The 27,006-nt window shown below is 32.5% G+C and overlaps 3 protein-coding genes across 4 annotated transcripts in view; 1 reads left to right on the top strand and 2 right to left on the bottom strand.

Moving 5' to 3' along the window:
* LOC108732722 (kelch-like protein 17) overlaps positions 1 to 16,016 on the top strand; it is a 24,268-nt gene extending 8,252 nt beyond the window's left edge. Inside the window, exons 3-14 of the mRNA XM_025978472.1 lie at positions 1,933 to 2,029; positions 5,763 to 5,999; positions 7,069 to 7,175; positions 8,701 to 8,817; positions 9,249 to 9,462; positions 11,831 to 11,975; positions 12,202 to 12,302; positions 12,367 to 12,522; positions 12,615 to 12,675; positions 13,450 to 13,553; positions 13,647 to 13,737; positions 14,189 to 16,016. Of these exons, the coding sequence (XP_025834257.1) occupies positions 1,933 to 2,029; positions 5,763 to 5,999; positions 7,069 to 7,175; positions 8,701 to 8,817; positions 9,249 to 9,462; positions 11,831 to 11,975; positions 12,202 to 12,302; positions 12,367 to 12,522; positions 12,615 to 12,675; positions 13,450 to 13,553; positions 13,647 to 13,737; positions 14,189 to 14,405 (1,647 nt within the window). The 3' untranslated portion in view covers positions 14,406 to 16,016. The remainder of the gene's footprint in view (positions 1 to 1,932; positions 2,030 to 5,762; positions 6,000 to 7,068; positions 7,176 to 8,700; positions 8,818 to 9,248; positions 9,463 to 11,830; positions 11,976 to 12,201; positions 12,303 to 12,366; positions 12,523 to 12,614; positions 12,676 to 13,449; positions 13,554 to 13,646; positions 13,738 to 14,188) is intronic.
* Positions 16,017 to 17,393: 1,377 nt separating this feature from the next.
* On the bottom strand, positions 17,394 to 19,079 carry LOC108732799 (prohibitin-2). 2 transcript variants are annotated; one of them, XM_018463772.2, is made up of 6 exons: positions 18,842 to 19,079; positions 18,329 to 18,675; positions 18,014 to 18,247; positions 17,852 to 17,929; positions 17,549 to 17,648; positions 17,394 to 17,485 (listed from the first exon to the last, which is right to left on the bottom strand). In XM_018463772.2, exons 1-6 carry the CDS (start codon positions 18,972 to 18,974, stop codon positions 17,481 to 17,483), a joined length of 897 nt encoding a protein of 298 aa, XP_018319274.1. In that variant the 5' UTR covers positions 18,975 to 19,079; the 3' UTR covers positions 17,394 to 17,480. The 2 variants fall into 2 exon arrangements, with proteins under 2 accessions (XP_018319274.1, XP_018319266.1); XM_018463764.2 differs by having other exon boundaries at positions 17,415 to 17,648; positions 18,842 to 19,078.
* A 7,342-nt stretch (positions 19,080 to 26,421) lies between these two features.
* The window catches only part of LOC108743825 (cytochrome P450 307a1-like), a 6,096-nt gene continuing 5,511 nt past the window's right edge, over positions 26,422 to 27,006 (bottom strand). The window contains exons 3-4 of the mRNA XM_025978442.1: positions 26,482 to 26,807; positions 26,422 to 26,427 (exon numbers count right to left, since the gene is read on the bottom strand). Coding sequence (XP_025834227.1) covers positions 26,422 to 26,427; positions 26,482 to 26,807 — 332 coding nt within the window. The remainder of the gene's footprint in view (positions 26,428 to 26,481; positions 26,808 to 27,006) is intronic.

Consider the following 27,006-nt stretch of genomic DNA (forward strand, 5'->3'; position numbering starts at 1 on the left):
CTTAGTTTACTTCAGTCCCTGAAGAAGGTAACTTTGTTACCGAAAAGTGCTTCGGACAACTACAGTGTCGTGTTTTGGCGTTGGGGTTTTGAGCTATTCTGTTTGTGAAGTGTCTAATTTTTTGAGTACTTCTTCCGTTAAAATTTTATCACAGTCCGTACTAGGATCAGGATCAGGATAGATGGTGTTGTAGTGTAATTAATTAGGGTGCATTCCGCATTCGGAAAAAAAGAGTAATACAAGCAAATAATATCGGCCTTCCGGGGCCTTCGTAAGGACCGGGGCTTTTTGGTAAAGGCGGTACTGAGTGTCAGGTGGATCCAAAATGGCGCACGAGAATACATACTTACCTTTTATGCAGCTTTATCTCAACGTTGCGCACTTCTTACAAAACAAAAGCTGTTACACGGTAAGATAATAAAACTTTAGCGGTTATTTTTTACCTACCTATAGTACTCAGATGCTAATCCAAAACAAGTGTTTGTTCGCTTCTGTGTCGTATTTCTCTCGTAGTCTAGATTTGAAGGAACCAACATTAATACAGTGTCATGGTAAAAGCAATTAATCAGGTGCTGACCTATGCATCTCTAAAGTTCATAGTGTTTATTGCCAGCTTTTTAGGTCAGTAAATTTAGACAATGATCCAAAAATTAAAGAGCGTCAATAAACAAGTACCACGCATTTCTACATAATTAGAGTTGCGTGATCGATTAAAAGTCAATTAGTAAAAGGATTAAATCGCTAATGGAATTTCTATTTGGCTATCATTTCCTTTTCGTATAGATGATTCAAAGCCTCGTTAAAGACAGGACGACTTTGGGGATAGATATATAGGGCAAAAGACTAGTATGCTTAGATTTGTAGATGATATGATATAACAGTAATAGTATCTAGGCAAAGAGGACTTGGGGATAGCCTTAAATAGGATAAAAAGGTATTAACAAACCAGTATTTTGTATGAAAGAATAGGAAAACAGAGGACTCTATGGATGTCAATAAGAAATAGGCGAGATAGATTGGTAGGACTCCTTCTCAGGCATGAAGTTTTAGTCAGAGACATATTAGAAGCAGAAACAGGGGTTTAAGAGGACTAGAAGTAGACTTACATTAGATTACTGTTCTCAAATAGTTAAGGATATGGGACGTTCTAGTTTTAGGGAAATGCGAAGATTAGCTCAGGATAGGAAAGATTGGAGGTGCGTATCCAATCAATCTTAGGACTGACGACCTTATGATGATGATGACTTTGGGTGTCTCCGAAGTCAGGATAACTCGGAATGGAAGAAACAGGAGTGATATAAAACAGAGGTTCGAGGCGCGTTCAATAAGAAGATGATTTCTATGTTCGCGAACGGTTAACTTAGAAATTAAAAAAAAAGGTGTAGGTATGTCTGAAGCACGGTGTTGTACGGGTGCAAGACGTGGATAGCAGGCGTGGTGGAAAGGAAAAGTTAAGGCGGCGAATGATGAGGATACCGTGGATAGAGAAGGTTAGAAATGTGGAGGTATTAGAAGGAGTAGGAAAACAGAGTCAATAGGAAATCAATTGGGAAATAGGCGAGATAGATTAGTGGGAAACCTTTTCAAACATGAAGGACTAGTTAGAGACATATTAGAAGCAGAAACAGGAGTTAACAAAATAAAATGAATGCTTTACTTTCAGTTTCTTTAGAAAGCGATTAAACACGTATTTAAGTTAAATTTGTCGAGTTCTAATGTAATTTGATGGTTTTCGAAAGTACCCTCTTTATGAAGAGCAAGGTTCTTTGATCTAACAATAAGTAGTTAGCGTATAATAATAAAGCGGTAAAGTTTAAGGCATAGTTTATTTTTAGCATGTCTTGTAGTAGTAAGTGTGTTATGTTTTATGTTAGACTTTTTAACTTTTACAAGTGGTTAATTCAAGATTCATTAATGCCATGTTTATTTTAGCTATGTGATGTTACGTTAAATATAGGAGTAGAGTCTGTTAGAGCCCATAAAGTCGTTTTAGCGGCTGTAAGCCCTTATTTTTTCGCAATGTTCAATGGTAAGTACATTCCTGGACTATTCCATGGGTCACATAATAGATGTATGCGTATAGTTTGTAAAATAATACAGTAATGAATTTTCTTGTATAATTTTTATTTATTTGAACTGGGTTTATTTTCACCAGTCATTTGTTGTTGTTTCGGAATATTCTCGAGTTTTTCTGAAATAGCAGTTCCGGAACCTTCTTGAAATTTTTTCGTATTGCATTCTCGTATGAGTCATCAACGTAATATTTACGATCGCGTAATGTTAAAATTACCACCCTTATTTGATTCATTCATTGATATTCAATTAATGTTTCTTGCATATACGATTATGTTGTTGTTCTCGAACAATTCATAAAATTCAAAGGGTAGAAGTCTAAATGCAAAATTATATTTGATTTAATGATAAACTTCGAATTAAAGAAAAAGCATTAAAATATCTACATAGGTATCTAATGATATGTATTAATATTTTTGAAACACCACATGTATGTCTATTGCATAAATTATGTAAATTTTATTAGCCATTTAAATACAGATCAAGTGGATGAGACGTCCTGATAAGCTTTTTAATTTTAGTACCTTTTGAAATAAGCATGACCTAACACTTATTTTTAAGTTAACTCTTATTAACGCCCACAACGTCGGCCTTTTTAACAATCTATCTTAAATTAGAGTCCCAGAAAAATGACGGATTTATATTCTTAAAACTATTTACATTATAATTATTTTACGTTTTAAAACTGGCTATTTGTCTATCTGACAAATTGGACTTAATGAGATAAATTATAGACATTGTAATAAAAGGGTACACTATTAGGGATACTTAATAACATCCTTATTGGTATCGTAGATAATTCAGTCTACACCAAAATTTAGAAACTGTTAAATTTTCACCTTTAAATAAACAAAGGTATTGGTATTCGACATTGAGTAAAATTTAACATTTTCGTTAAATTAAAACAATTAAACTCTTTAGAAGTACCTGCCTAAAATATCACCCTCTAGAACTTGGTAGAAGGATTATTCTGGTAAACTTGCGATTGATTTAAATTTCCTAAATGAATTTACTGACGAGTGTATAGTATTTCAACAGCTAGGTCATCTTAAAATAATTGTAAGAAGATACATCTTTTTAGTGAAACCAAACTAAATATCCTTGAAGAAAGAGTGTTGGAAATTGTAAAGATATATATCTTCTACTCTATTATAATATAAATAATTTTATTAACCTGTAGTACTTTGGGTGACATCTACAGCATTTTATAAAACTTACATTTAAGTATTTGAGAATCTACGATCTCATTTAAACGCTAGTTACTATTCATTTATTTTATTTTATGTTATTTAGATATCAATATGAATTGTAAGAACTTCAAAGACTTTTAAATATTCCAGTAAAGTTTAAAAAAAAATTCAGTTATATTTTTTATTTAGTTAATTCTTCCAATTTCTCAAGTTGCTTTTACATCGTCAATTTTGCAATTTTTCTACAAATATTTTTAAACTGAATATACGTGAAAGATACAAAATTTAATTGCTAAATCAAGTTTAAATTTTTAGCTTTTAATAGTTTCTTGGTTTGTTTGCAGTACGATAATTGATATCTGCAACATTTTATAGGAGTTAAATCAGATAATAACTTTATATTTTCAGGAATATGACGTGATGTATTTTATTAAATTATTGTTAAAGGACAATGTCAACTGTTGAAGGACAGTTATTACAATTACGATTTGAATTATGAAGAATGATACATATACGTACATTAATCCTTCTTAAAAAGTACTAAAGTACTTATTTGACCAAAATCATTTAATTCATATTGTATAATAATAATTAGGCTCAACTACTTTGTTTGTAGTGTCGTTTTATTTTTTATTTTTGTATTAATTAATGCTAATTTATGAACAGGTAGAAATTTTATTCTTTCATTTCTGGTCTTCCAAATTCCAACTTTTTTATTAATGAGAACTTTTGTTTTCTTTTTCTTACCTTTTTTCTAGCTGGTTTATCAAACGACTTTCTGTTTATTTTTCTTATTTATTGTTTAAGTGTGGTTCATCATAAAATAATTTTATACGCAATAAAAAAGCAAAATCAAACTCTAGCTACTAAAGTTATTTGGGGTTAATGCACTTATAAAACCGTGGCGATAATCGTTAGAATTTTTGTGGCAAAACTTCCGTTTTATTGCTACATGCCAAAGGTTTTGTCTAGATTTCTATCATTACCCTTTTCATAAATATACGATCAATACAGAAAGAACAATGAAATAAAGATATAAATAATAAGTTAAATGTTAATAAAAACCTCTCCCTTTTATTTTATTAATATTCCCAAACATAAGGAGTATAAGGACAATAGTAATAATAAATACTATTTAAAGTACCAAGTAAAAGAAAATTTATTTTCATCAACGTTTTGTTTTTTTTTTTTAATTTTTAAATAAATTTTTTATCAAGTAATATACCTGTTGAAATGAGAACATTATTAGGTTTCGATATTTATTTAAAATTCGTTACAAATAATTTACAATAGCCATAAATGTAGGCATTGTAAACGATTTTAATAGGTACTCAGTAATTTTAATACAAGTCTATAACAAAGAGCAACACTGCTAATAATAATTATTACACGCTGTATCAATTACTCCATTATAACACTAGCGTGGCTTTATTTTAGTTGATAATTCCATTGATTACTTACCTAGTTGTTTGCTATATTACAGAAGAAAAATCTTTTAAGCAACTGCTTTCTTAATAAAATATATAACAAAAGAAACAATAGTTAATAAAAGTCATATTTACTCATTGTTACTACATTTTTTACGAAAGTATCTATCAATAATTTTTTTTATTCTACTGTAGTTTCAAAAAACGCCATTTTCCTTCTATGCGTCCTATTTTTAATCAATTAATGATATTCTAAAAAATGCACCTTTAGCCTGTTGAAGACCACTGCAATTGTCGATCACTTTGATGTTGGTTCTCGACTGCTTATAAACGAATTAAGACAAATGGTTTTTATAAAAGGAAATGCAAATTTTAATATTTTTTTCTACCTTCCACGTATGTGCTAAAGTGTACTTATTTGACACATACATTTGAATAGAGCCACCTCAGTTTTATATAGGATATAAGTGGACGCAAACTAATTCAATAAAATCATTAATCATGTTTGGCGGTTTCTTTTACTTGTTACTGGCGTTTAAAAAGTGGTCGAAATCTAAAGCAGGTCGACGAACATGCAGATTCACCCTATAAACTATATAAGAACAATCTTCTATACCAAAATATCATAAAGGTATATACCTAGGTACCTACCTAATTATATACAAATGGGACATTGGGGCGCAACTATAGCATATCCTTTTTGTAGATTAAATAATTTCATCTAGAGACTGACCGCAGGGCGCAACTTGTCCATGCCCAATCGTATTATAAATATGAAATTGGAGTTTCCTTATATCAAGTGGTGTTTCAAAAATATTATAAAAAATATGCATATATCTTTCAATTGTTTTCAAAATTCTAAGATATTGCTTCTTATCAATTTCTTAATCCAATGTCTAATCATTATTCATGGTTCTGCATCTGTTATTTTCTAACGGCCCTGTGATTTGACCTACACGTGCTTGGTTAATTGCACTGGATTAAAACACTTCATGGGAAAATTTTTCTTAGAATTCCCAAAATTATTCACCCTTAATCCTTTTGTTAAGAATCAATTACCAAATTATTTTAGGGGATATGGTCGAACAGACGAGAACAGATATTGTTCTACATGACATGGATGCGACTGCTGTGGAATTGTTAATTGAATACGCTTACACAGGAAAAGTCATTATTACACCTGATAATGTTCAAGTGTTATTACCGGCAAGCAGCATATTACAAATACAAACTGTGAGAGAAGCCTGTTGCAAATTTTTAATGAAACAGCTTCATCCAACCAATTGTTTAGGAATAAGGAGTTTTGCTGGTAAGAATTATTTGATGGTCGGTTTCCACATCAGATAGGTATATAGTCGATATGGTAAAGGTCTAGATGATGGACCCCAACCCCGAAGGGGGTGGGGGGGGGGACGAAAGAGGAGGTCTCCCCCACCACTGTACCATAAAAAGTTCGTGGCGGTCTCACCCCCATAAAAAGTAATGAGGGTTAGATGATAGCCCACACCCCCAAAGGGGGTGGGGGTAGGGGGAGTCGAAAGAGGGTGGTCACCTGAGTAAAACCCCATAAAAAATTTGCGTCGGCCTCACCCCCATAAAAAGTTATGGGGGTTAAAAGTTGATTATTTTGACAATTTTCATACACTATAATTCAAATAAAATTCAATAAAAAAATTATTTTCGATGGGGGATCGAAGGAGGGTGGTCATTTGAACGAAACCCAATAACCTAACCTAATCTAACCTAACCTAACCTATTGAAAAGTTATTTAAATAATGTTTTATATAACTTTCTCAATGTTTTTATGTATTTTTCATTAGTTTTACCTTTTAATATTGTTTAAGAATGACTATATAAATATTTACATGCCTAGATATGTATAAAAATTGGCATATTTATTAACTTTGAACCCCCATAACTTTTTATGGTGGTGAGACCGCCACGAACTTTTTATAGTACAGTGGTAGGGGTGACCTCCTCTTTCGATACCCCCTAACACCACCCCCTTCGGAGGTGTGGGCCATCATCTAAACCTTTACCGTCTATATATATCATAAAGCAGTTTATGATCTAAATTCCGAAATAGTTGGTGTATCTATATACCTAGTAAATCTAAGCAATTTTCTGTGTTAAACTTTTGCCAAACTTATTGATTTGTTGATACATATTATTAATTTTCAACACAAATAAAGTAGGTAATCGATGACCATTTGCGTTCCGAGGTGACCTTGATCCACTGGCGATTTCTCGAGAACGGATCATTTTGATAACGATCTAATACATAAAGCATTATGAATACGACATTTACGTCGTATCTTCTTGATGATGACAAAAATTACTAGCAAGGACTTTTACTATTAATGTCGTCTCTGTTTTAGATATTCATTCGTGCACAGAACTACACCACAAGTCTCATTGTTTTGCTCTCCAAAACTTCCAGCAAGTTGTAGGCACCGAGGAATTTTTATTGTTGCCCTTCAACGAGGTAAACTTAATTTTGAACGCTATTTAATGTAGATATGTAATGCATTACGAAATACGTACTGTATAATAATAAACAGACGAGCAGAAATGTGATTGTATACGAAGCATTTCTTTCTTAAGAAATTTTAAAACTTTTGTTCTTTTACAGTTTTCCAATGCGATGCTTAACTATGAAGTTATTAAGTATTAATGTTTGAAATAATCAGTCAATCAAAGCGTGCTTTGTTTGCTTCAGCTTTTGTTCGTGCTTGCAGCAAAGGCACTGCGGTGCGATTGGTTAACTGTCTTAATAACTTTAATTGTTCGTTACTTTATAACTAAGCATCGGGTTGAAAAACTACAAAAAAGAAATGTTTTTAGAATTCCACAAATAATCTAGAAGGTATACTTCATTTACTTTCTCTAGAGATGTGCCCTTTCCAATGTCTTGGATGCGCGCTGGCAAAATCGTAGAAGGGGAGAAAAAAGCTCATTATACTCTCGACTCTTGTTCATTAAACATACTTTTTCATACAGTACCTGCCAAAAGTTTTGTTCGATCATGAATAGTAGTGCGAGTCGAAAACAAGCTTTAAAGCCTTTAGTATGTCTTTAAATATAAATAAACATCTCGTTGATATTTTCAGTAGTAAATAGTACCAATAACAGCACATTTGAGCAATGCAATTGTAGTGGATAAAATGGTCAATTTTTCCATGCAGTACTGTACGGATTATACGCTCCTCACCGGTTAAGAGTTTGGCCGAGAGTTGTCTCCTTTCTTTTCTGGCCTAATGCTGTTCTTTTCTACTTTGCGCCGGTCAAACTGAAGGTCACATCGCGACAGAAACTAAACGAAGTATACAAGACTTCATTCTTTTATCTCATTTCTAAATTTTTTATGAAAAGAATGTGATATAAATGAGTTACATTCTTTTTCTTCGAATGTAAGAACACATTTTCTATAATCGTGTAGACTTTTGTTGTTCTGTTTTATTAAGAGAACCTTCTTTGTGCGGGAGAACAATCAAACAGACATCGACCTAACAAAAACTTCCCCAAATGAATAATGTATTATATGTAGCATCATCCCCCTCTTGTTGTGTGTCAAAATTACATTCCTCCAACAACCTAATGGCATAACAACTAAATTGACTTATTTACGTAGCGAAAATCAATTCTTATTCAACTAAATATATGTTTAATAGGAAAACTATAGAACGCCGAAAACATCTTGGAAGTAATAAAAATGATCAGTAATCAATAAAGCAGCTTTATGAAATTTATTAATTTTTCTCACGAAGGTTGCCGAATAAAAAATCCCTTTTTATCGGAACATTTACCTAATTTATTATTCAAGTACTTAAAAGACATTAAATTGGTTAAATAAGTTACTGTTGTTTTGTATTATTGAATACCGAGCAACGCTACTTTGAAAATAAATAATTAATTGACAAATTGAAGGAAAACTGTATGAGAAGACAATTTAATGTCTTGGACCCTCTTATTACAAAAAGAAATAGTCAACAATTTTATTTTTCCTAAAGGTGGAGAAACTTATATCGAACAGTCAGCTTAATATATCATCGGAAGAAGATGTTTTCACAGCAGTCTTGAATTGGGTAAAGCATGATCTGTCAGAGAGGAAACAATATATCTCCAAGGTAAGTTTAATTTATATAAAACAGTTTTATAAGTCTAGACGACTCCGACAGCTCAGAAAGTATTATACTGGTGTTTTTTATTCTATTCCAATTTTTCAAGATGCTTCGTTTCTCAAATTTATATTCTGAAGACATATAAAAAGTAGAAAACTATTAATTTGCAATCCTTGGAAAAATATTATACCAAAAGGTTGAGACACTGGTTTGTAATTTACTACAACTAAATACCATCTTTTACCCTTCTAAAGGATTTTTATTACGAAAATTGTTAATTTCATTTCCAACATATACAGTTACAAAGAATGAAAACATATTTCAATAAAAATTAAAAAAGAATTAAATAAATTTTCGTATTTTTAAACAAACAACAGACTATCTATAGTAATAATTGCAATTCTGGGTGACATTACTTCTTATTGCACATACAATAGTTAATGGAAAACGTTCGGCTACCCTTAGTAAATCGAGAATTTCTAATGACACGAGTGGACTGCGAGAATCTCATAAGAGAAGATGGTCAATGCAGAGAATTGCTCTTAGAAGCTATGAGATATCATCTGGCCCCTGAAAGACGCTGTGCCCTTTCAACTCCTAGAACACTGGAAAGGAAACCCAAGGGAGCCACGCCGTATATGTTTGCCATTGGTAAGTGCCTTTTCCTGAAAATAATACGAAACTGAAAACTGTATTATCGTATTTACCTCAAATGCAGTCTTAAAAACTATGTAAATATAAACAACATCAAAAATTCTTCCTATAAAGTATCACTATATAGTATAAAACAAAGTCGCTTCCCGCTGTCTGTCCCTATGTATGCTTGGATCTTTAAAACTACGCAACGGCTTTTGATGCGGTTTTTCTAATAGATACAGTGATTCAAGAGGAAGGTTTATATGTATAATACATGCATAATATAGTAGAGAAACACTGATAATTTTAGGGTTTCTAATGTGATGTCGTAAATAAACTCATTTTTTGAGCTTACATTGCAAACGATGGCTAAACCCTACGAGATAGATCAAAATAATGTAGCACAGTATTGTACATCTTGAAAAGGTCTACAAAAAAGTCCGGGATGTTATATGTCTATTTCTTAGGGATAAGCCACAATAATCATTTTTTTATTCTTGACTTTTATGAGAAATAATGGCTTACTTACGAAGCGATTTTAAGCAATACAGCATTAATTCTTATCCAATTAAGTACCTTAAATACATTGTGCATTTAATATAGATCAATATGGCCCTTTACAGCATGTAATTTAAATTAATATTTCCGAAGATATTACAGATTTAAAATGCAGGGACATAGCGGTTGTGGCGGTACCGGCCGGGAGGCCGGTTTGTATTGTCTAATGACAAAAAAAACTGTGAATGTTGTATATGAAGAAATTCTGTAGTATATTTAGTATCAGCATTGCACCCCTGCGAAGCTGGGGCGGGTCGCTAGTCTACAATATTGGATTCTTTGCAAAATTCTATGAGTTTATTTCTTTTGAAGCTTTTCAATCTGATGCTTCTTTATGAAGCTATTACCAATTGAAATAATCAACCAATCATAGCGCGCTGCTTGTGCTGCAAGCATGCGTAAGCCAATCACAGGCCTCTATGCTTCTTTCAGCTTGCAGCAAAACAACAAACTGATTGAACATCACTTGCTTATAACAGCGCAATTAAGAATTAGATTGAAAAACTGCAAAGGAAAATATGTCTTAGAATTTTTCAAACAACTAATTGGTCAACTTTTTGTATTTCTAAATATGTACATTTGAAACCAGTTAATACATTCACCCTGTATATAATTTATCAGTTTTATAATTCTGTTAATAAATTAAGTACGGTAGGTAGTTAAAGTAACTTTTCGTCAACATAGCTCCCCCAAAAATTTATTGATCGAATAATGCACATCTGCGATTCGAGAAGGGATAAGTTCCGGAAAGTGTTATATATAAATTTAATTGAATTCTGTCAAGAATGATTGACGATGCGGGGGTGAAATGTAACCAAAGTGGCTTCGTTGAAGGCAAACCGATTTCTTCATATAATGCGTGAAAAAAGTCCCCGATCTAGTTTTTGTTTCGGAGCACACTCAACAAGTAATTTACTTTTTTAAGGGGCCTTTTCCCCTGTACTTAACTTTCTACTCTACAATCGAAAATTATTATTAAATCCGTTTAAACAACTGGAAAAAATATTAAGAGGAAAACAACCTCATATCAAAAATATATCAAACCGATATAACTCTAGATAATCTATAGATAATTTTGCTATAAGTTTATAAACAATTACGTATATTGATAAGGGCTTACCATTTCTACTTACAAAAGTTCAGAAATTTTGTAAACCAACTAACTGTAAACACTCGCCACCAAGGCTTGTATCAAATACACCAAACCAAGAATAGACACCACCAACGAAGTAATTACAACACAAAAACATGGCATTCTCGTAAAAAATTGATTCGGCCAGGTAAAGAAGTATTATTAATACCGTTAATTACATTCGTCTGAATGTATTAGAATGATAAGGAGTTGTTTTATACTAGCAATTGTAACTTTATCAATAGCAGGCGTCATATTTATTATTATTATAGACCAGCTGCATACCAGAGCTAATTGAATTTTAATTTATCGAGTGAAAGTTTGCTAACAAGATTACATATTACCACTACAAATACGAACAAAATGAAATAGATATAAAAGACTTTACTGGGTTGTGGAACTAAAATTTAAAACAGTCCAACACTCCCTTAAATGAAGTTGATTTAGGTTTTCACGGATGTCGTCTGAAGAATTTGGATTTCCGGATTCTAACTGCATCTTCTCGAAGAAATCTCCATGATGGCGTCAAATGTTTTGTATCCTATCATAAGAAACAATTTCAGGAACTTCACGATAACGTGATAGGGAACGAACCGTTGAACACGTTTGACGACATCATGGGGATCATGTCAAGAAGATAATAGTCGGAATCCGGAAATTTAGTTTGTTCACAGTGTTTTCTTTTTCGTTTAGGAGGTGGTTCACTTTTTGCAATTCATTCGGAATGTGAAGTATACAATCCAAAAAACGATGTTTGGTCCACCATTGCTCCCATGCAATGGAGAAGGTCCCGATGTGGTGTGACAGGGATGAGGAGACTATTGTATGTTGTTGGGGGGTAAGTATTTTCAGTATGTTATTTAGAAAATTGAATTTATTTCCAAGTTATTGGTTAGAAAAACTTATTTGGTAAGATTTACGAAATATGTAAAGTATTATATCTTTTCTTCTTGTTTTGGCATCAATACTTTCGATTCTCTGATACCAAAACTATTGACATTTTCGCTCGTTTTGCTTAAATGAAAATTCCTCAATTTCATCGGTACAATGAATAAATCTTACAGATACGACGGTGCTTCAGACTTAGCTAGTGCAGAGTGTTACAACCCTCTGATAAACACTTGGACAAGTATAACCCCCATGGGCACAAAGCGATCTTGTTTGGGTAATCTAATATAAATTACTTTTAACCCAAAAACGCCCAGCTATTACCAAAAACAATATTGTAGGGGTTTGCTCTTTCGATGGATTGATATATGTTTGCGGCGGATACGATGGCGCATCATGTTTGAGTAGCATGGAAAGATTTGATCCACTAACAGGGGTCTGGTGCAGTTGTCCAGCGATGAACACAAGGAGACGGTACTGTAGAGTAGCTGTTGTTGGTAAGATAGAAAAAATACGTCTATTTTAACGTTTTTCTGTTAGCTTCTTCTTTGTTCTTTTGGTGAAGTAGGTACTTTTTATGGTATTTCAGATAATTCAATATATGCCCTGGGGGGGTTCGATTCTACCAACTACCAAGCCTCAGTTGAAAGGTAATAAGATACTTTTAACCAATAACTTCATAAAACGCATTTCAACTTATTATATATCATGAATGAATGAATGAATATCATGAAATTTTATTTGCGTGCAATGTACTTGATCAAATGAAATTAATCATCAATAGTTTGGTACGCTTATTGGGTCTTCAAATTAGAACAGAAAATCAATTTTTGATAAAACGCACGCACTTTATGAACTTTAGATTGACAGCTCGGGAAGTTTCTGGATTTGGAGCGAATTAATAGTGGAAAATCTGACAACTTCCACACACGATATCTTGCTGTGTTTATTTTTAGACAATCTAAAACAGTAAAAGTCTAATTTTGAACACGTAATATTCATAGCAATTTATTATTAAGAAAAGGTTAGAAGCGTTCGAAATGTAGTGTTATAGGCGGATGATGAGGATAACGAGGATAGAGAGGGTTAGAAATGAAGAGGTATTAGAAAGAGTAGGAGAACAGAGGACTCTATGGAAGTCAATAGGTTGATAGGACACCTTCTCAGACATGAAGGTCTAGTCAGAGACATATTAGAGGCAGAAACAGGAGTTAGGAGGGGTAGAGGTAAACCTAGATTAGATTACTGTTCGCAAATAGTTAAGGATGTGGGCTGTTCTAGTTTTAGGGAAATGCGAAGATTAGCTCAGGATAGGAAAGAGTGGAGGTGCGTGTCCAACCAGTCTTAGGACTGACGACCTTATGATGATGATGATGATGATGAAATAATTCTATTGAGAACGCAAAAATTGTCTTTTTCTTTAGGTTTGATCCCCGAATGGGCAGTTGGCACGCGGTACCATCAATGTCTTCCAGAAGAAGCAGTTGTGGGGTGGCTGCCATGAATGGTTATTTGTATTGCATAGGAGGTAAGCACGTACAATAAAAAGGCGTTCTATCTTCAAATAAACCTAAGTTGCCTTTTAATTCATGTTTTGATTATGTATTGACTTGTTTCGTAGGAAATGATGGTACAATGTGTATGTCTAGCGGAGAGAGATTCAATATTCGGAGAAATATGTGGGAACCGGTGACATCAATGCATAACAGAAGGTAAGAAATAAACCATTAAGGGTTGCCAGTACGGACAATTGTTGGCCTCTTGGTTAAACGGTTTTTAATTGTTTATTGGCATTGTATTTACCTCACAATGCCTCTAAACGTCGGGGACATTTTATAAAATTTACCTAAAGTCTGTAACTAAATTCGTATCTTGATAAATCTGAGATTTTAAAAAAATAATCTAATAGTAGCGGTTCTTTTCGACATAACCTAAAAAGAAGATTGTTAGTTGACGTTGACAGTTTTATGTTGCGCGCGCAACTTCCGTTGCAATTTGAAAGAAGTATAACTTAAAAAACAAATAGTAAATTTAGTAGTAGGTATTTCCTTTGTTGTAATTTAAAAGAAAAAAACTAGGGCAAAAAATAAGACCCATAAATAAATAGTTCCCAAGTTTTTCTATCTTCTCCCCAACAAAACTCAGTATTTTATTCATTATCAGATCGACTCATGAAATAGTAGCCATTGACGGTTACATTTACGCGATTGGAGGAAATGATGGCTCGTCTAGTTTGAATGCAGTTGAAAGGTACGATCAAAAATTGAACAAATGGTTCATAGTGTCTTCGATGGCAATAAGAAGAAGCTCAGTGGGGGCGGCGGTTCTCGACTGTATAAATATCGAACACGTTTTGAAACAAACGATGAAAACTAGTTGACCGCAGGACATTCCCGAATAAAACGAGAACATTCTCTATAGCTTTATGTGCAATACTGAACGCAAATGCTTTGAAAGTGTTGTGCATTAATTAGTTAATAACAACGAGTTAAAAACAAAATTACAAAAAGATCTCTGGGGTATATTGTTCAAACGTATTTACGAAAGCAATTCAACATTTCAGGTGCCATATAAATATTTATTGTATGCCATATATCTTCGACACCCTGTAGATCTGTTCATGGGCGTAGATAGATAGGGGCGCTGCCCGCCTGCTAGCAAATTCATTACCCTCTCTGGTGAAATCTCTGACAATATCAGCATGAAATTTAAAATCATAAAAACCACACATTAAAAATCTGCCCACTTCCTAAGAAAAATTTCTAGCTACGCCCATGGGTCTGTTTTCCTTCCCGTTTTTTCATCCATCTTCAAAATTGTTGTATCTATAATAGCTACGGTACCTTTCAAACACTTTGTATATTAGCGTGTCCTTAAAATTTACCTTTTTTCGTTGATATTTTAAAGATTCTCACTATAAATATCTTTTGGACACTCTGTATGTTTACGTAATTAAAATTTTTGTGCAACACTGAAAATTCTAGCTATGCTCTTTAAGTCGTCATTCTGTGATATAAAAAGTATTCTAGAAATTTTGAATTTTGGGTCCAAAACTGGCCAGTAACTATTTATTAGAGTACATAGATAGCAATCTACCAGTGGCGTAGACAACGAAGGAACCCGGGATTCATACGCAAAAAATCGAACTTATAAACCCCATGCACATAGGATCGACACCAAAAAAAAATTAAATCTTTTATAGGTACAAAAAAAATGTACGTATGTACTTGTCTACACCACTGGGATCGTATTTTAACTGTTGCCCTTCGTATCGCTTTCTGCTTAGCAATTGTTTCTCGGTGTATTTGTTATAGTTTATTAATCGTTAGCGTGTAGTTGACCATTATGAAAACAAAAATTAAATGATGTTATGTTACTTATTGTAGGATTTTTAAAATTATTGGTCGCATATTTGCTATGTGGGAAAAAAATTGAAACCAGTGTGTTCATTACCTTACGCAAGGCTCTTTTTCTTATGCATATTCTAGTATAGATATATGTTCATTTGAAGTTAGATAGGGGGTTGGTAGAGAAATTAGGTAATTGAAAATTGTTTGATTTAATTCGATTACCATCGCTGCCTTCCTCTATACATAAATTGGTGTTTTAGAATAATACTAATATTGTACGAATGGATCTTTTATTGTTATTGTAACTAGATTGTGGCCGATTAAGATTTTTGTATTCTTTTTTATACATGATCGATGATCATTTAGCTCATCATAAAGTAACTACCCCTTTTTGCCCTTTCTTTGTACCCGCCACTGAACAGTGAATATTAAGTATCGCATCTTTTTAATTAGGAAGTTAATTATTGTAATTTTGAATAATTCGTGTATTTTAAACGAAAAACGAAAAAAAAATTAGGCCATAACAATTTGGAATGCCATTTGGAGATAAGCACTGCCTTTTTATTGATATTTGATAATTTTTTCAAGTTTTTATAAAGCAAGCCTTAATGTATCAAATACCTTTGTACAAATATAGTGCATTTACAGAATAAATCTTTTATTACGCACTTTTATAAATTAAAGGATCTAATACTAGTACCGTCCGCAGTCGAAATTCAGCGAATTGTTTAAATTAATTTAAAGTCCGTTCACTTAGAGAAAAGTACACCGCAGGCGACACGCATAATGGCGCACGATCTGCTTCTGTTATTTTATCATTTCCGTGGCTTAAATAATTTTTACCTTAGTACTTACCTCCATGAGGACAACCCTTGCACATCGTATATGGAATCGTGTACCTTTCTCTAAGCGAACTGAAAATACCTTACGATTCATAAAGAAGGTATTGCACCCACCGGGAATCGAAGAAAATCACACAAAGAATCAAAACTGAGTTCTTTTATTAATTAGTATTTAATTACACATACAAAAAGATTAGAAAAGTTGTAATCGTCGGTTCTTTTTCTGATTAACAAGGGTCAAATTTGGCATTCGATGATAGTCGTTGTGGATGGATAATTCTTGTCAACATAAGGAAAGTATAAGTCAGAAATTATATACGTAGGAATCTAAATCCCTAACNCTGTTAATAATTAATAATTGGGGTATCTTTAGTTAATTTATGTGCCATACTATTGGCAGTTTCGATGAGAACCTTGTTCTGTTGTAAACTTTTCGTATCGCCCCCTGTATTCTCATGGTATTCTTTATTTTTAATTCTGTCCACTAAATGTTTGGCTGCTTTTATCAATTTATTTTCTGATTTTGTGTTCTCATCCTGCGAAGGTCCAATTCCAAAGTTTTGAGGCACTTTCTTGTCTTCACTTGCATTGAGTTGATTAAAATTATAGCTTGATGTCCTAAACCATTTTAGAGGCTCTAAGAAAATAAAAGATGTTATAAACATCAATGTTAACATTTTAAAATACACCATACTACACTTTACTTAACTTGAATCACACAAGTTCAGATGAAAATTAACTTTGAAAAACACTTTCCAAAGGATAAATATAAGGGTTGCTCAAAAAATTAAAGGACACACTTTGGGAACTGAAATAAGAGATGAAAACCTTTTCGTTTCATTCCTACTACCTACTAATGCTGGTGGACAAGCAATCCTTTTGATCTACACTGTAGTGCAAAGCTGGAAGGTAGGGCAGCCTATTTTTACGGACGAAATTAAGAAAGAAATGAATGAGTAGCTGCTCTAATTGATTCACAGAAAAATTGGATCAGTACAGACTTAAGTTATGATTAAGTCTTAATTTGGACAAGAAAAAGAAAAAGGTACGGTTACAAGTAAAATGTAGTACAGTGTTTTTTCAGAGAAAACAGGATACAAAATTTAAAGTAAGGAAGAAAATAAAAGTCATAAAATTCGCTCATTTTTCTGTTTATTTTAAAAGTAACATTTTATATCAAAATCAAAGGCAATAACATTCTGATTTTTTACATTATTTTTTAATTATTCTTAGTATAATGTATGAGAATTAAATTCCACTTTATTATACTACAATTTTAAAAAAAGATATCATACATACACACTACAACAACTGTAAGATTTAATTCTTACGTTTTATCAGTTTGTTGGACTGTTCATCGAATTCAGGATCAGAAATATTTAACATAAGACCATTACCACTAAGGTACACCTTATTCTGTGAATTTGCAATCTGAAATAAATATAAGTACTTTGTCAGACCATGTAAGAGAAAAGCATTAATGAGTTCAGTTTCCCAGCATGGAAAAAAGCTATGAGTAGTTTTATTGTGAGTGGCAAAATAATTATACAATAAGGAAAATTAATTCATTCACTAATAAGTGAAAATTATTTCATTTTATTTACAATAAAGAACATAATAGGTAAGAGACATACCGTTCTTGCTATATTCTGTGCTGCTCTAATCTTCCTTAGTTTCAGATATCCTGGATTTCGACTCATAGCCTCTCCTAAGTAAGCAAAATTAAGGAAAACATTATAAACAAATGTTTAACTTTTCTATAAAGGTTCAATTAAATAAAACAAGAATAAGGATATCATTTTAGCTGCTTCAGCTTCTCCCTCAGCCTGCACAATCTTCTGCTGTTTCTCTTGTTTGGCCCTCTCTACAAAGAAAGCAGCTCTTTGGGCTTCCTGTTGGGCCACCTGCTTGGCCTCAACGGCAGCAGTATATTCTTTTCCAAAAGACAATTCAGTTATTGACACATCATCCAAAATAATATTGAAGTCTTTGGCTCTCTCTACTAACTCTCTTCTGACAAGCAATGAAACCTAAATTTTTAATGTCATTAAAATCTGTTGCACTTAATTTACATACACATTTAAAAGCGCAATTACTATTTGGGGAATTACCTGAGACCGTTGGGTAATAAGTTGAGCTGCATTGAATTTGGCAACTACAGATTTTAACACCTCATTGCAAATTGAAGGTAGCACTTTTTCATCATAGTCGAGTCCTAAATTTCTGTACATTGTTGGCAATTGTGAGGCGTCAGGTCGAGATAAGACACGTAGCGAAATATTGACCATTTGAAGGTCCTTTGAACCTGTAGGAGATGATATCTTGCGGGGGCGAGACCTGATATCATAAATAATGGGGTATTGGAACCAGGGTATTCGAAAATGTAATCCTTCTGTGAAAATATCATTCTGAATGCCTCCAATTCTGTTAAATACTATGGCACGATGACCTCCTTCAACTAAAAATCATGATTTTATGTAAAAAAACAAGAAAATGTGAGGTTACCTAACCTAAAAGTTACACACAAAAATAAATTAATTCTAAGTAAATAGTATTACCTAAAATATCCAACTTATCATGTTAGTTAGAAAATAGGTGGAATTATTGTATTTGAAGTTAATTACCTGTATATAAAGATTGTGAAACACCGTAAGCGGCCACTGCACCAACACCTAATAATTTTAATCCAATTCCTAATCCTGGTGGTCCACCTTTACCAAATTTGCCAGCGAGATCGTTTAATTTACTTTGGGCCATATCTGCTCTATTTTATTTGTTTTAAATAATTCTAAAACCAATTTTTAATAGAATTACCAACGTGCACAGCAATGGCCGGCACACTGAAATATATATGTCTATCAATGTACACAACCTTTTTTTTTATTTTATCTTCGTTTAATTCTACAAAAAAAATATTTAAGAGTCAATGTAGCTTTGTCGACTTAAAATAAGACTCAAGACTTTGGAAAAAACACGAAAATGGGTAAATTAATTCAGTTAAAGAATTTGAAATTTAATTTAATTGAAAAAGGTACTGGGTGTGCCATCTTTGTGTGTTCGTGGAAGTTAACTTTTGAAAATAATTCCTCTATTAAACAACAGATGTCACATGCATTTACTTTTGCCATTTATTATATTATAAATAAAATAAATTAATTAATGGAGTTATCAGCTGATTATTTTTAAATTTGAATATTAGAGGAAATGTGTATGTTTTCTGCAGACAATGGAATAGAAAATTCAAAATCGAACTTTTAATTGTGTTACAAAAGAATGTAAGATGTTTTTTATGTATTTGATTATTGTTCGTATTCCAATTACTATGAAAGTTCTATACTTAATTTACGTTCGTTTAAATGTATTTAAATGACTAATTACTATGAAAATGAGATAATGATAACATACATAAGCAAATATTATTTTCTTGTTTAACAATCCTGTTCCTATATTGTACAGACGTCTCCTAGCTATATTTTAATTAAGAAATCAATTTTAACTTATTTAAGAAAATAATTTTCATTTCTTGACACTAAGCACTGTTGTACATGAATGTTTTCTCTCCCTTTTGGGTATTAGTATAATCTGCATGTTTTTAAATTGTTTATTGTACTTTTTATACGATTTAATTTAATTTAATATAGAGAAAGATTTTTATAGTTAAAAATGCAGATAAAACACTTTGTTGATATGAAAGAATTGTACTGTTTATTTTTCAATTAAATGGTTTTCATGTAGTAACGATAAGAACAAAGCAATAAATTTTTGGTTTTCTGTCTAAAAATTGACAAATTTTTTTCGTAAATACTCAACTGAATTCTACAATTTATTTCTTCATTTTTAAAAAGCATTGCATTTTATTTCAATAGTCCTACAACTATNATTTGGTACAGGTACAGGTACCGAAATTTTGCAATGTTTATTGGTTAATGTTTTTGTTTTTTGACCAAATTTTGCTATAACATTTGTAATTTAAAATATTTAAAAGCGATATCCGTTCTATATTGCAGTAGAGGAAATGTTTGGGATATCTAATTTCAATTTTACCTAATTTGTATTTATTTATACCGCCTGCATAATATGTTATGTATTTATGCAATACTTTCCAACACAAATATTTAGGCAGTTTCAGAAACGTTCGTATTCATTTGTATTCCCATCAAATTCGCTATTCGCGGTATATCATTTACACCCATTATGAATTTCGGGGATTTTTCAATTTACAAATAGTCAGTGGCGTACTACACGTATCCGAATAAAAACTCGGTTTTTGTTATGAGTTGGCATTTTAGTGTTGAAGTTGGCATATTTCAAGGAATTCAATTGGTGCAATTGTAAGGTTTACCTACCACAGAGGGTATGATTTCAAGGAATTCAGTTGGTGAAATTGTGTGGTTTACCACAGTGGATATGAGTGGGAATATTAAATATTACTATTTAACGACCTTCCCTACGTTAGTAAGCTTGAATTTTTATATTTTTTAAACTTATGCATCTCCTAACTTTCAAATCTTTTGATCAGTTGTGGTTAACGTTATAAAAAATCAAATAATTAAAATAAAGAAATTAATGTGGTTCTGGATGAAAGGTTTTTTATTACTTTACATGAACAAGGTTAGAAGCGTTGTAGAAGTCAATAAGAAATAGGCGAGATAGGTTGGTAGGACACCTTGTCAGGCATGAAGGGCTAATCAGAAACACATTATTAACAGAAACAGGAGTTAAGAGGAGTAAGAGGTAGACCTAGATTAGATTACTGTTTACAAACAGTTAAGTTAAGTTAACTTAAAGATAGGTGAAGAGAAGAGTGGTGGTGCGTGTCTAAGTCTTAAGACTGACGACCTTATGATGATGATGGTCAAAACACCAATATTCGCACTGCTTCAGGGAGAAAAATAATATCCAGTAATTACAATATAAACATAAACATTAAGGGAAAACTTACATAGGGTGTGTTCCGAAATATAACCCAGAATACTGGCCAGTGCTGATGATGTTATGAATCGGCGCCATGTTGTACTGGTGTGCCACCATATTGTACTGGTGAGACAAGTGTGATGTAGTAGTAAATCAAACGGTTGTGTGTGTATCTGACTTTGAGAAATTTTTTGTTGTAAGAAACTTTAATAACTTAGTAATAACAAGTGTTGTAAACGAGCACAAGCTCTATTCTCAATATGGCGTCAATTTGACGCCAAAGCACTGGCCAGTATATTTCGGAACGAATCAACAGTATGGCGTCGATTCATGACGTCATCAGCACTGGCCACTATGCTGGGTTATATTTCGGAACACACCCTATGTAAGTTTTCCCTTAATGTTAATGTTTATATTGTAATTACTGGATATTATTTTTCTCTCTGAAGCAGTGCGAATATTGGTGTTTTGACCATCACCTTCATAAGGTCGTCAATCCTAAGTACAGTCCTGTTTCGAGTAATTTTTTTTAAATTTTAATGTGAAAATTCATTTTCAATCTTCCATCCACTACAAACTATCTCAGGTTAAAGAGGGAAAATTTTTGTTGCTTTTGTTAAACCCCCGCCGGGACAACAGCAACACAAATTTTCCCTCTTTAACCTGAGGTAGTTTGTAGTGTATGGAAAATTGAAAATGAATTTTCACATTAATATTTCATATTAACCACTATTAATAATTAAAAAAAGTCGCAGCTTTTTTTATTTGAAAACACCCTGTATACGTAAAAGCGAAATGGATTCGTATCTTCATAGTCCATATGTAAGATGAGAATAATTTATCGATATTTATTTATATCATCTATTTTGCGTTGGCGGTATATATACATAAGAGGCATTTGAAAATTCAATGTTAATTTCCAATGTTTCATTCATAGAGCTTTGGAGAAGGTCGACTGTCGGTTGTGATACAGTTTGTCTTTATAATACTGTATAAATGTATAAAGGAAGAAGAAGGTGGACGATAGGACGACAGTTGCCGTTTTTGTCCCGAATTAATTCCTTTGAATTTATAATAAAACTGATGCATATTTCGTTAGATAACCCGGGTTGAAATTATTCCAGTTGTTTTCGTCTCTCTATTAGAAAAATTAGTAATTTTTTTGTGACCAGAAAAAACCAACGATGGTAGGTACTGGATTTATGAACTATATATTCATCGTTTGAAAGTGAAACGTCCTATAATGTTCGCACTGAGCCGGGCCATCCGCCTGTGAAAGAATTTTTCCGATAAGTCCTATCGTTTTCCTGCTACGGGCTTGGAAAGGTCAAATTTGAAAATATTGCGCTCACGGACATGGTCGCCTTTGAAAATTCATAGCTCCGCAGCCTGCCGTCTCATACAAACCAAACATGGCTCATTCGAAGCCCAATAAGTGTGGGAAGTTTTTGGCGGAAACAGTTTGGACCTACCCCATTCCTGGTCTGCGCTAGAGCCGACGCAATTCGCGCAATTTACCCTATTGTTATTTTTAGCGTTTTCCTGAGTCCACAGGATTTCATTTAAAAGTTATAGCTGTCGAAAGCTTTTACCTAGTGTTATTTTTGAAATCGAGAATTGAACGTTTACGGTAACATATCTGGCGAACTATTAGAGATAGCGCACCAATGGATGGCCCGCAACAAGAAATTTTAATTAAATACCGTGTGAAGTAAAGATGCACCCGATAGTGATTTTGCTGGGTACCGAATAACCGGGGTCTAACCATTAAATACCACCTCCACCAATGAAATATTAATTTTTGGTTGGTGGATTTTCATCAAGAGGGTTGAGTTGAAATCGTCGGAACGAGCTTATAATGTTTATGAACTAAAGTATTCAAGGTTGCAAAATACAACAAATAACAATTTTTTAATCAAAAATTAAATATTGGAGTTTTTCTAGACTAATAGTGGTGTTTGCACTGTAGAAAGATTAAGAATGATTCATATTTTTCTGTTTGAAGTGATTGAGATATAGTTTTTCTATATTTATGTTATAGTTTCTTCAGTTCAGCAATAAATAATTCTTCTATATGCTTCCTTATTTACCTTTGTCACCCGTTTTAATTGGAAAAAAGACACTNCAAAGGCGACAAATTGAACCATTTTGTAACCCATACAACTGCGCCGACCTCCTCCAAAAGGTAGAAAATGTTCAGGTTTCATAAATTGGTTGTCCACAACGAATCTTTCCGGTTTGAAACGATCTGGATTATCCCATAATTCTTCAGACATACTCAAGTCGTAATTATTTAAAAAAATCAGGCTGTCTTTTTTTATTTTAAAACCTGTAAAAAAATTGAGAAGTCAAGAACATGTCCAATTTTACCAATTTTAATTGGATTATATATATACATTTATTAGCACAACACAACATCTTGTAATTTTCAGTTTTAAACAGCTGGCGTTTATCAATCGATATTACTTTGCGGGCTGTTTTGTTACAGTTCCATTTGGCAGGTGCTAATATCAATTTGGAACTTCAAAATTCCATGAAACATGACACTGAACCCGGAAAACAATATCGATCCAATATTTTGGATTATTTATTCATTTCCAAAGAGTTTAGAATTTTTTCGACTCTCTTCAGTCAGAGAATTAAAAGGCATTTATGGAATGTCTCTTTGTCTCGTTTTCAAGCTCTAATACCTTCAATGGTCAATGTGAGCAATTTTCATTCATCATTTTATATAATGTTTAATCGATGATACTAGCAAAATTTTTATTTTACTTTGCATTTTACAAATAAAAAATATGTTTGGAAAAGTGTCTTATTGTAGAAAATTAAATAGGTACTAAAAAATGTATTTATTTGCATCATTTTGCAAATCTCTAATCATTTCACAATTAAATACAAACGGAGACACAAAAACGAAACATTCTGTGCATTTTCTGTCTTTAAAATGTAAAAAATTCGTATCATTTTGTGTTACATATAAATGCTAATGTAATCGATTGGCTACGTCAATTTTTCAACAATAAAAATAGAGTTTTTACTAGGCTAGACCGAAAACGATTCCTTATTCAAAATAAAATGGGATCTCTCGCTTACCTTGAGACGTTTCCATAAATATTTATACAAAATATACGAGTGAAAAAGTCTCTATGAAGGGAATAATTATTTATTTATTGAAAAACGTGTTGACAAGGAAATTCTCAATCGTCGTTCTCAGAATTTCCGGACAATCGAATAAAAATTCGTTAAGCGTACTATGAGTTATCCAAACATTATTGCTTGTAAAATGTAATTTTTAATTTACAGAAATGGAAATCTATTGGTTAATATCAAATATAAATGTGCAAATTCATTTTCAACAAACAAAGAACAGCAACAAATTTTTACTCATTAACCTAAGGTAGTTTATAATGGGAAATCTATTGGTCATACTAATATACAATACAATAAAATACAATACTAATATCAGTAATGTCGGTACTAGTTTTTAGGTATAGTTTTCTGTACCCTAAAGTATAGTTTTTATAACAAGAACTGGCTTAATATTGACTTTTATAATCGCAGCAGACAAAAATATTACACAAAAAGGACAAGTTAAATAGAAGTTTTTCAAAATGAGGATAATTTTTATATCTTGGCTTATAAAATAAAATTTAATTTTCCTTTTCATTTACTATGTGTAGTAGTCATATCAGTTGCTACTTGATTACTAATTATTAGGCCCATAAACTAATTTTTGACGAAACATTTTTGGGTACCTAATTTAAAAAGAAAATTTACTTACATACATAGGGACTTCCTTGAAGCATATAGTATACGAGGCTATTCAGAAAATGTTCATTTAGCCAAATACAGCCGGAACTAACTTAGCATTATACCTATCTAATAAAACGGCATAATTTACTACTTTGTTCTTTGTTCATTAAGCAAATATCTACGCATTGTTTACTACGGTCACGTTTTCTATCAATTATATCACATAGGTTGTACTTGAGTACTTGCAATACTGTTTTCGTCATAGCTCATAGCCTTATTTATAGATCGTATGATATTATTGCTATATACGAACAATTGTTCGTTCATAATTGTAGAAAATTTTACATTAACATTGTATGAAAATAAATAAAAGTAAAACAAAAAAGCAGGGAAAGAGCGAATATAAAAATAGGAGATGAAAAATAACTGATTTTAGGTATCTAGGAAGTCAGATAAGTCAGGACGGAAGGAGTAGTAGGGATATAAAGCAGAGGACAACGCAGAGTCGAGTTGCCTTCAATAAAAAGAAGTCACTTCTATCTTCGCGAACGGTTAATTTAGAAATTCGCAAAAGGTGTATGTTTGGAGCGTGGCGCTGTACGGGTGCAAAACATTGACGGTGGGCGCGGCGGAAAAGAAAAGGTTAAAAGCGTTCGAAATGTGATGTTACAGGCCAATGATGGATACCGTGGATAGAGGAGGTTATAAATGAAGAGATATTAAAAAAAAAATTGGAGAACAGAGGACTCTATGGAAGTCAAGAAGAAATAGGCGAGATAGGTTGGTAGGACAAGAAGAAGGTCTAGTCAGAGACAGAAACGGGAGTTAAGAGGAGTAGAGGTAGACCTAGATTAGATTACTGTTCGCAAATAGTTAAGGATGTGGGGTGTTCTAGTTTTAAGGAAATGCGAAGATTAGTTCAGGATAGGAAAGAGTGAATGTGCATGTCCAACAAGTCTTAGGACTGACGATCTTATTATGATGTCCAATCGTTGTTCTATTTTTACATATGAATATTTAATACATTTGGAAAGGCATAAAAAGAAATTTTATTTATGGTTTTGTTGAGGCACACATTTCATCCGAAAGGAGGGTTCTAGGTTATAGGGCAGAATAAACTGATTTTTGTAGCGAATTGAGGTCACTTTCTAAATCAGGTCAGTCCTATTCCTTTCAAATAATTGCGCTTTCACTTCTGAATTTCTTAATCGCATAATTTATTGTTCGAATACTAAATGAACTCATCAAGCACCAATTTTTACTGCTATTAATACTAAGATATGTATTTGAACCAAAGGGGGTTATAAATGCTTCATTTCATAAAGAATCGGAATAGACACGATAGATAAAATGATAAGAACAGTAACTTGAGTTTGACGACATTTTGCGTCGTACTAATTTTATTTGTTTTATACAAATAACTACAAAATATTAAACAACAATAGTAAAATACAAAAATAAAAACATATTATCTAATTTTATACCAATACTTCATTTAATACTCCTTCAATTTTAAGTCTTGTTATCAATAAACTAATTACATCTAAAAAAATATCACAAATTATGGAACTTGTTCTCACAGGATGAGTTATTGTACCCGTTTTTCAAACTTGAATACGAAAGTGTCTTTAGATAATGCCAAACTTCCAACTGGTACTTTGTAGCAGGTACCATTTACCGGCTTAACGGTAAAAGATTGCAGTATTCTACTTAGCATTCCAAAGGCGACAAATTGAACCATTTTGTAACCCATACAACTGCGCCGACCTCCTCCAAAAGGTAGAAAATGTTCAGGTTTCATAAATTGGTTGTCCACAACGAATCTTTCCGGTTTGAAACGATCTGGATTATCCCATAATTCTTCAGACATACTCAAGTCGTAATTATTTAAAAAAATCAGGCTGTCTTTTTTTATTTTAAAACCTGTAAAAAAATTGAGAAGTCAAGAACATGTCCAATTTTACCAATTTTAATTGTATTCTTTTGCACCCAACTTCACATTTAAGCCGTATAATTTTTATATGCTTTGAGACCTCATATAGCAAGGCTTGTGTGTGAAAAATTCCAATTAATTCTACGCAGTAGTTTTTGGTTGGTGCCCTTTTAAATATGGAGAGCGATA

The sequence above is a fragment of the Agrilus planipennis genome, unplaced genomic scaffold (genome assembly GCF_000699045.2).
Source record: "Agrilus planipennis isolate EAB-ADULT unplaced genomic scaffold, Apla_2.0 scaffold6, whole genome shotgun sequence".
In the NCBI taxonomy this organism is placed as follows: Eukaryota; Metazoa; Arthropoda; class Insecta; order Coleoptera; family Buprestidae; genus Agrilus; species Agrilus planipennis.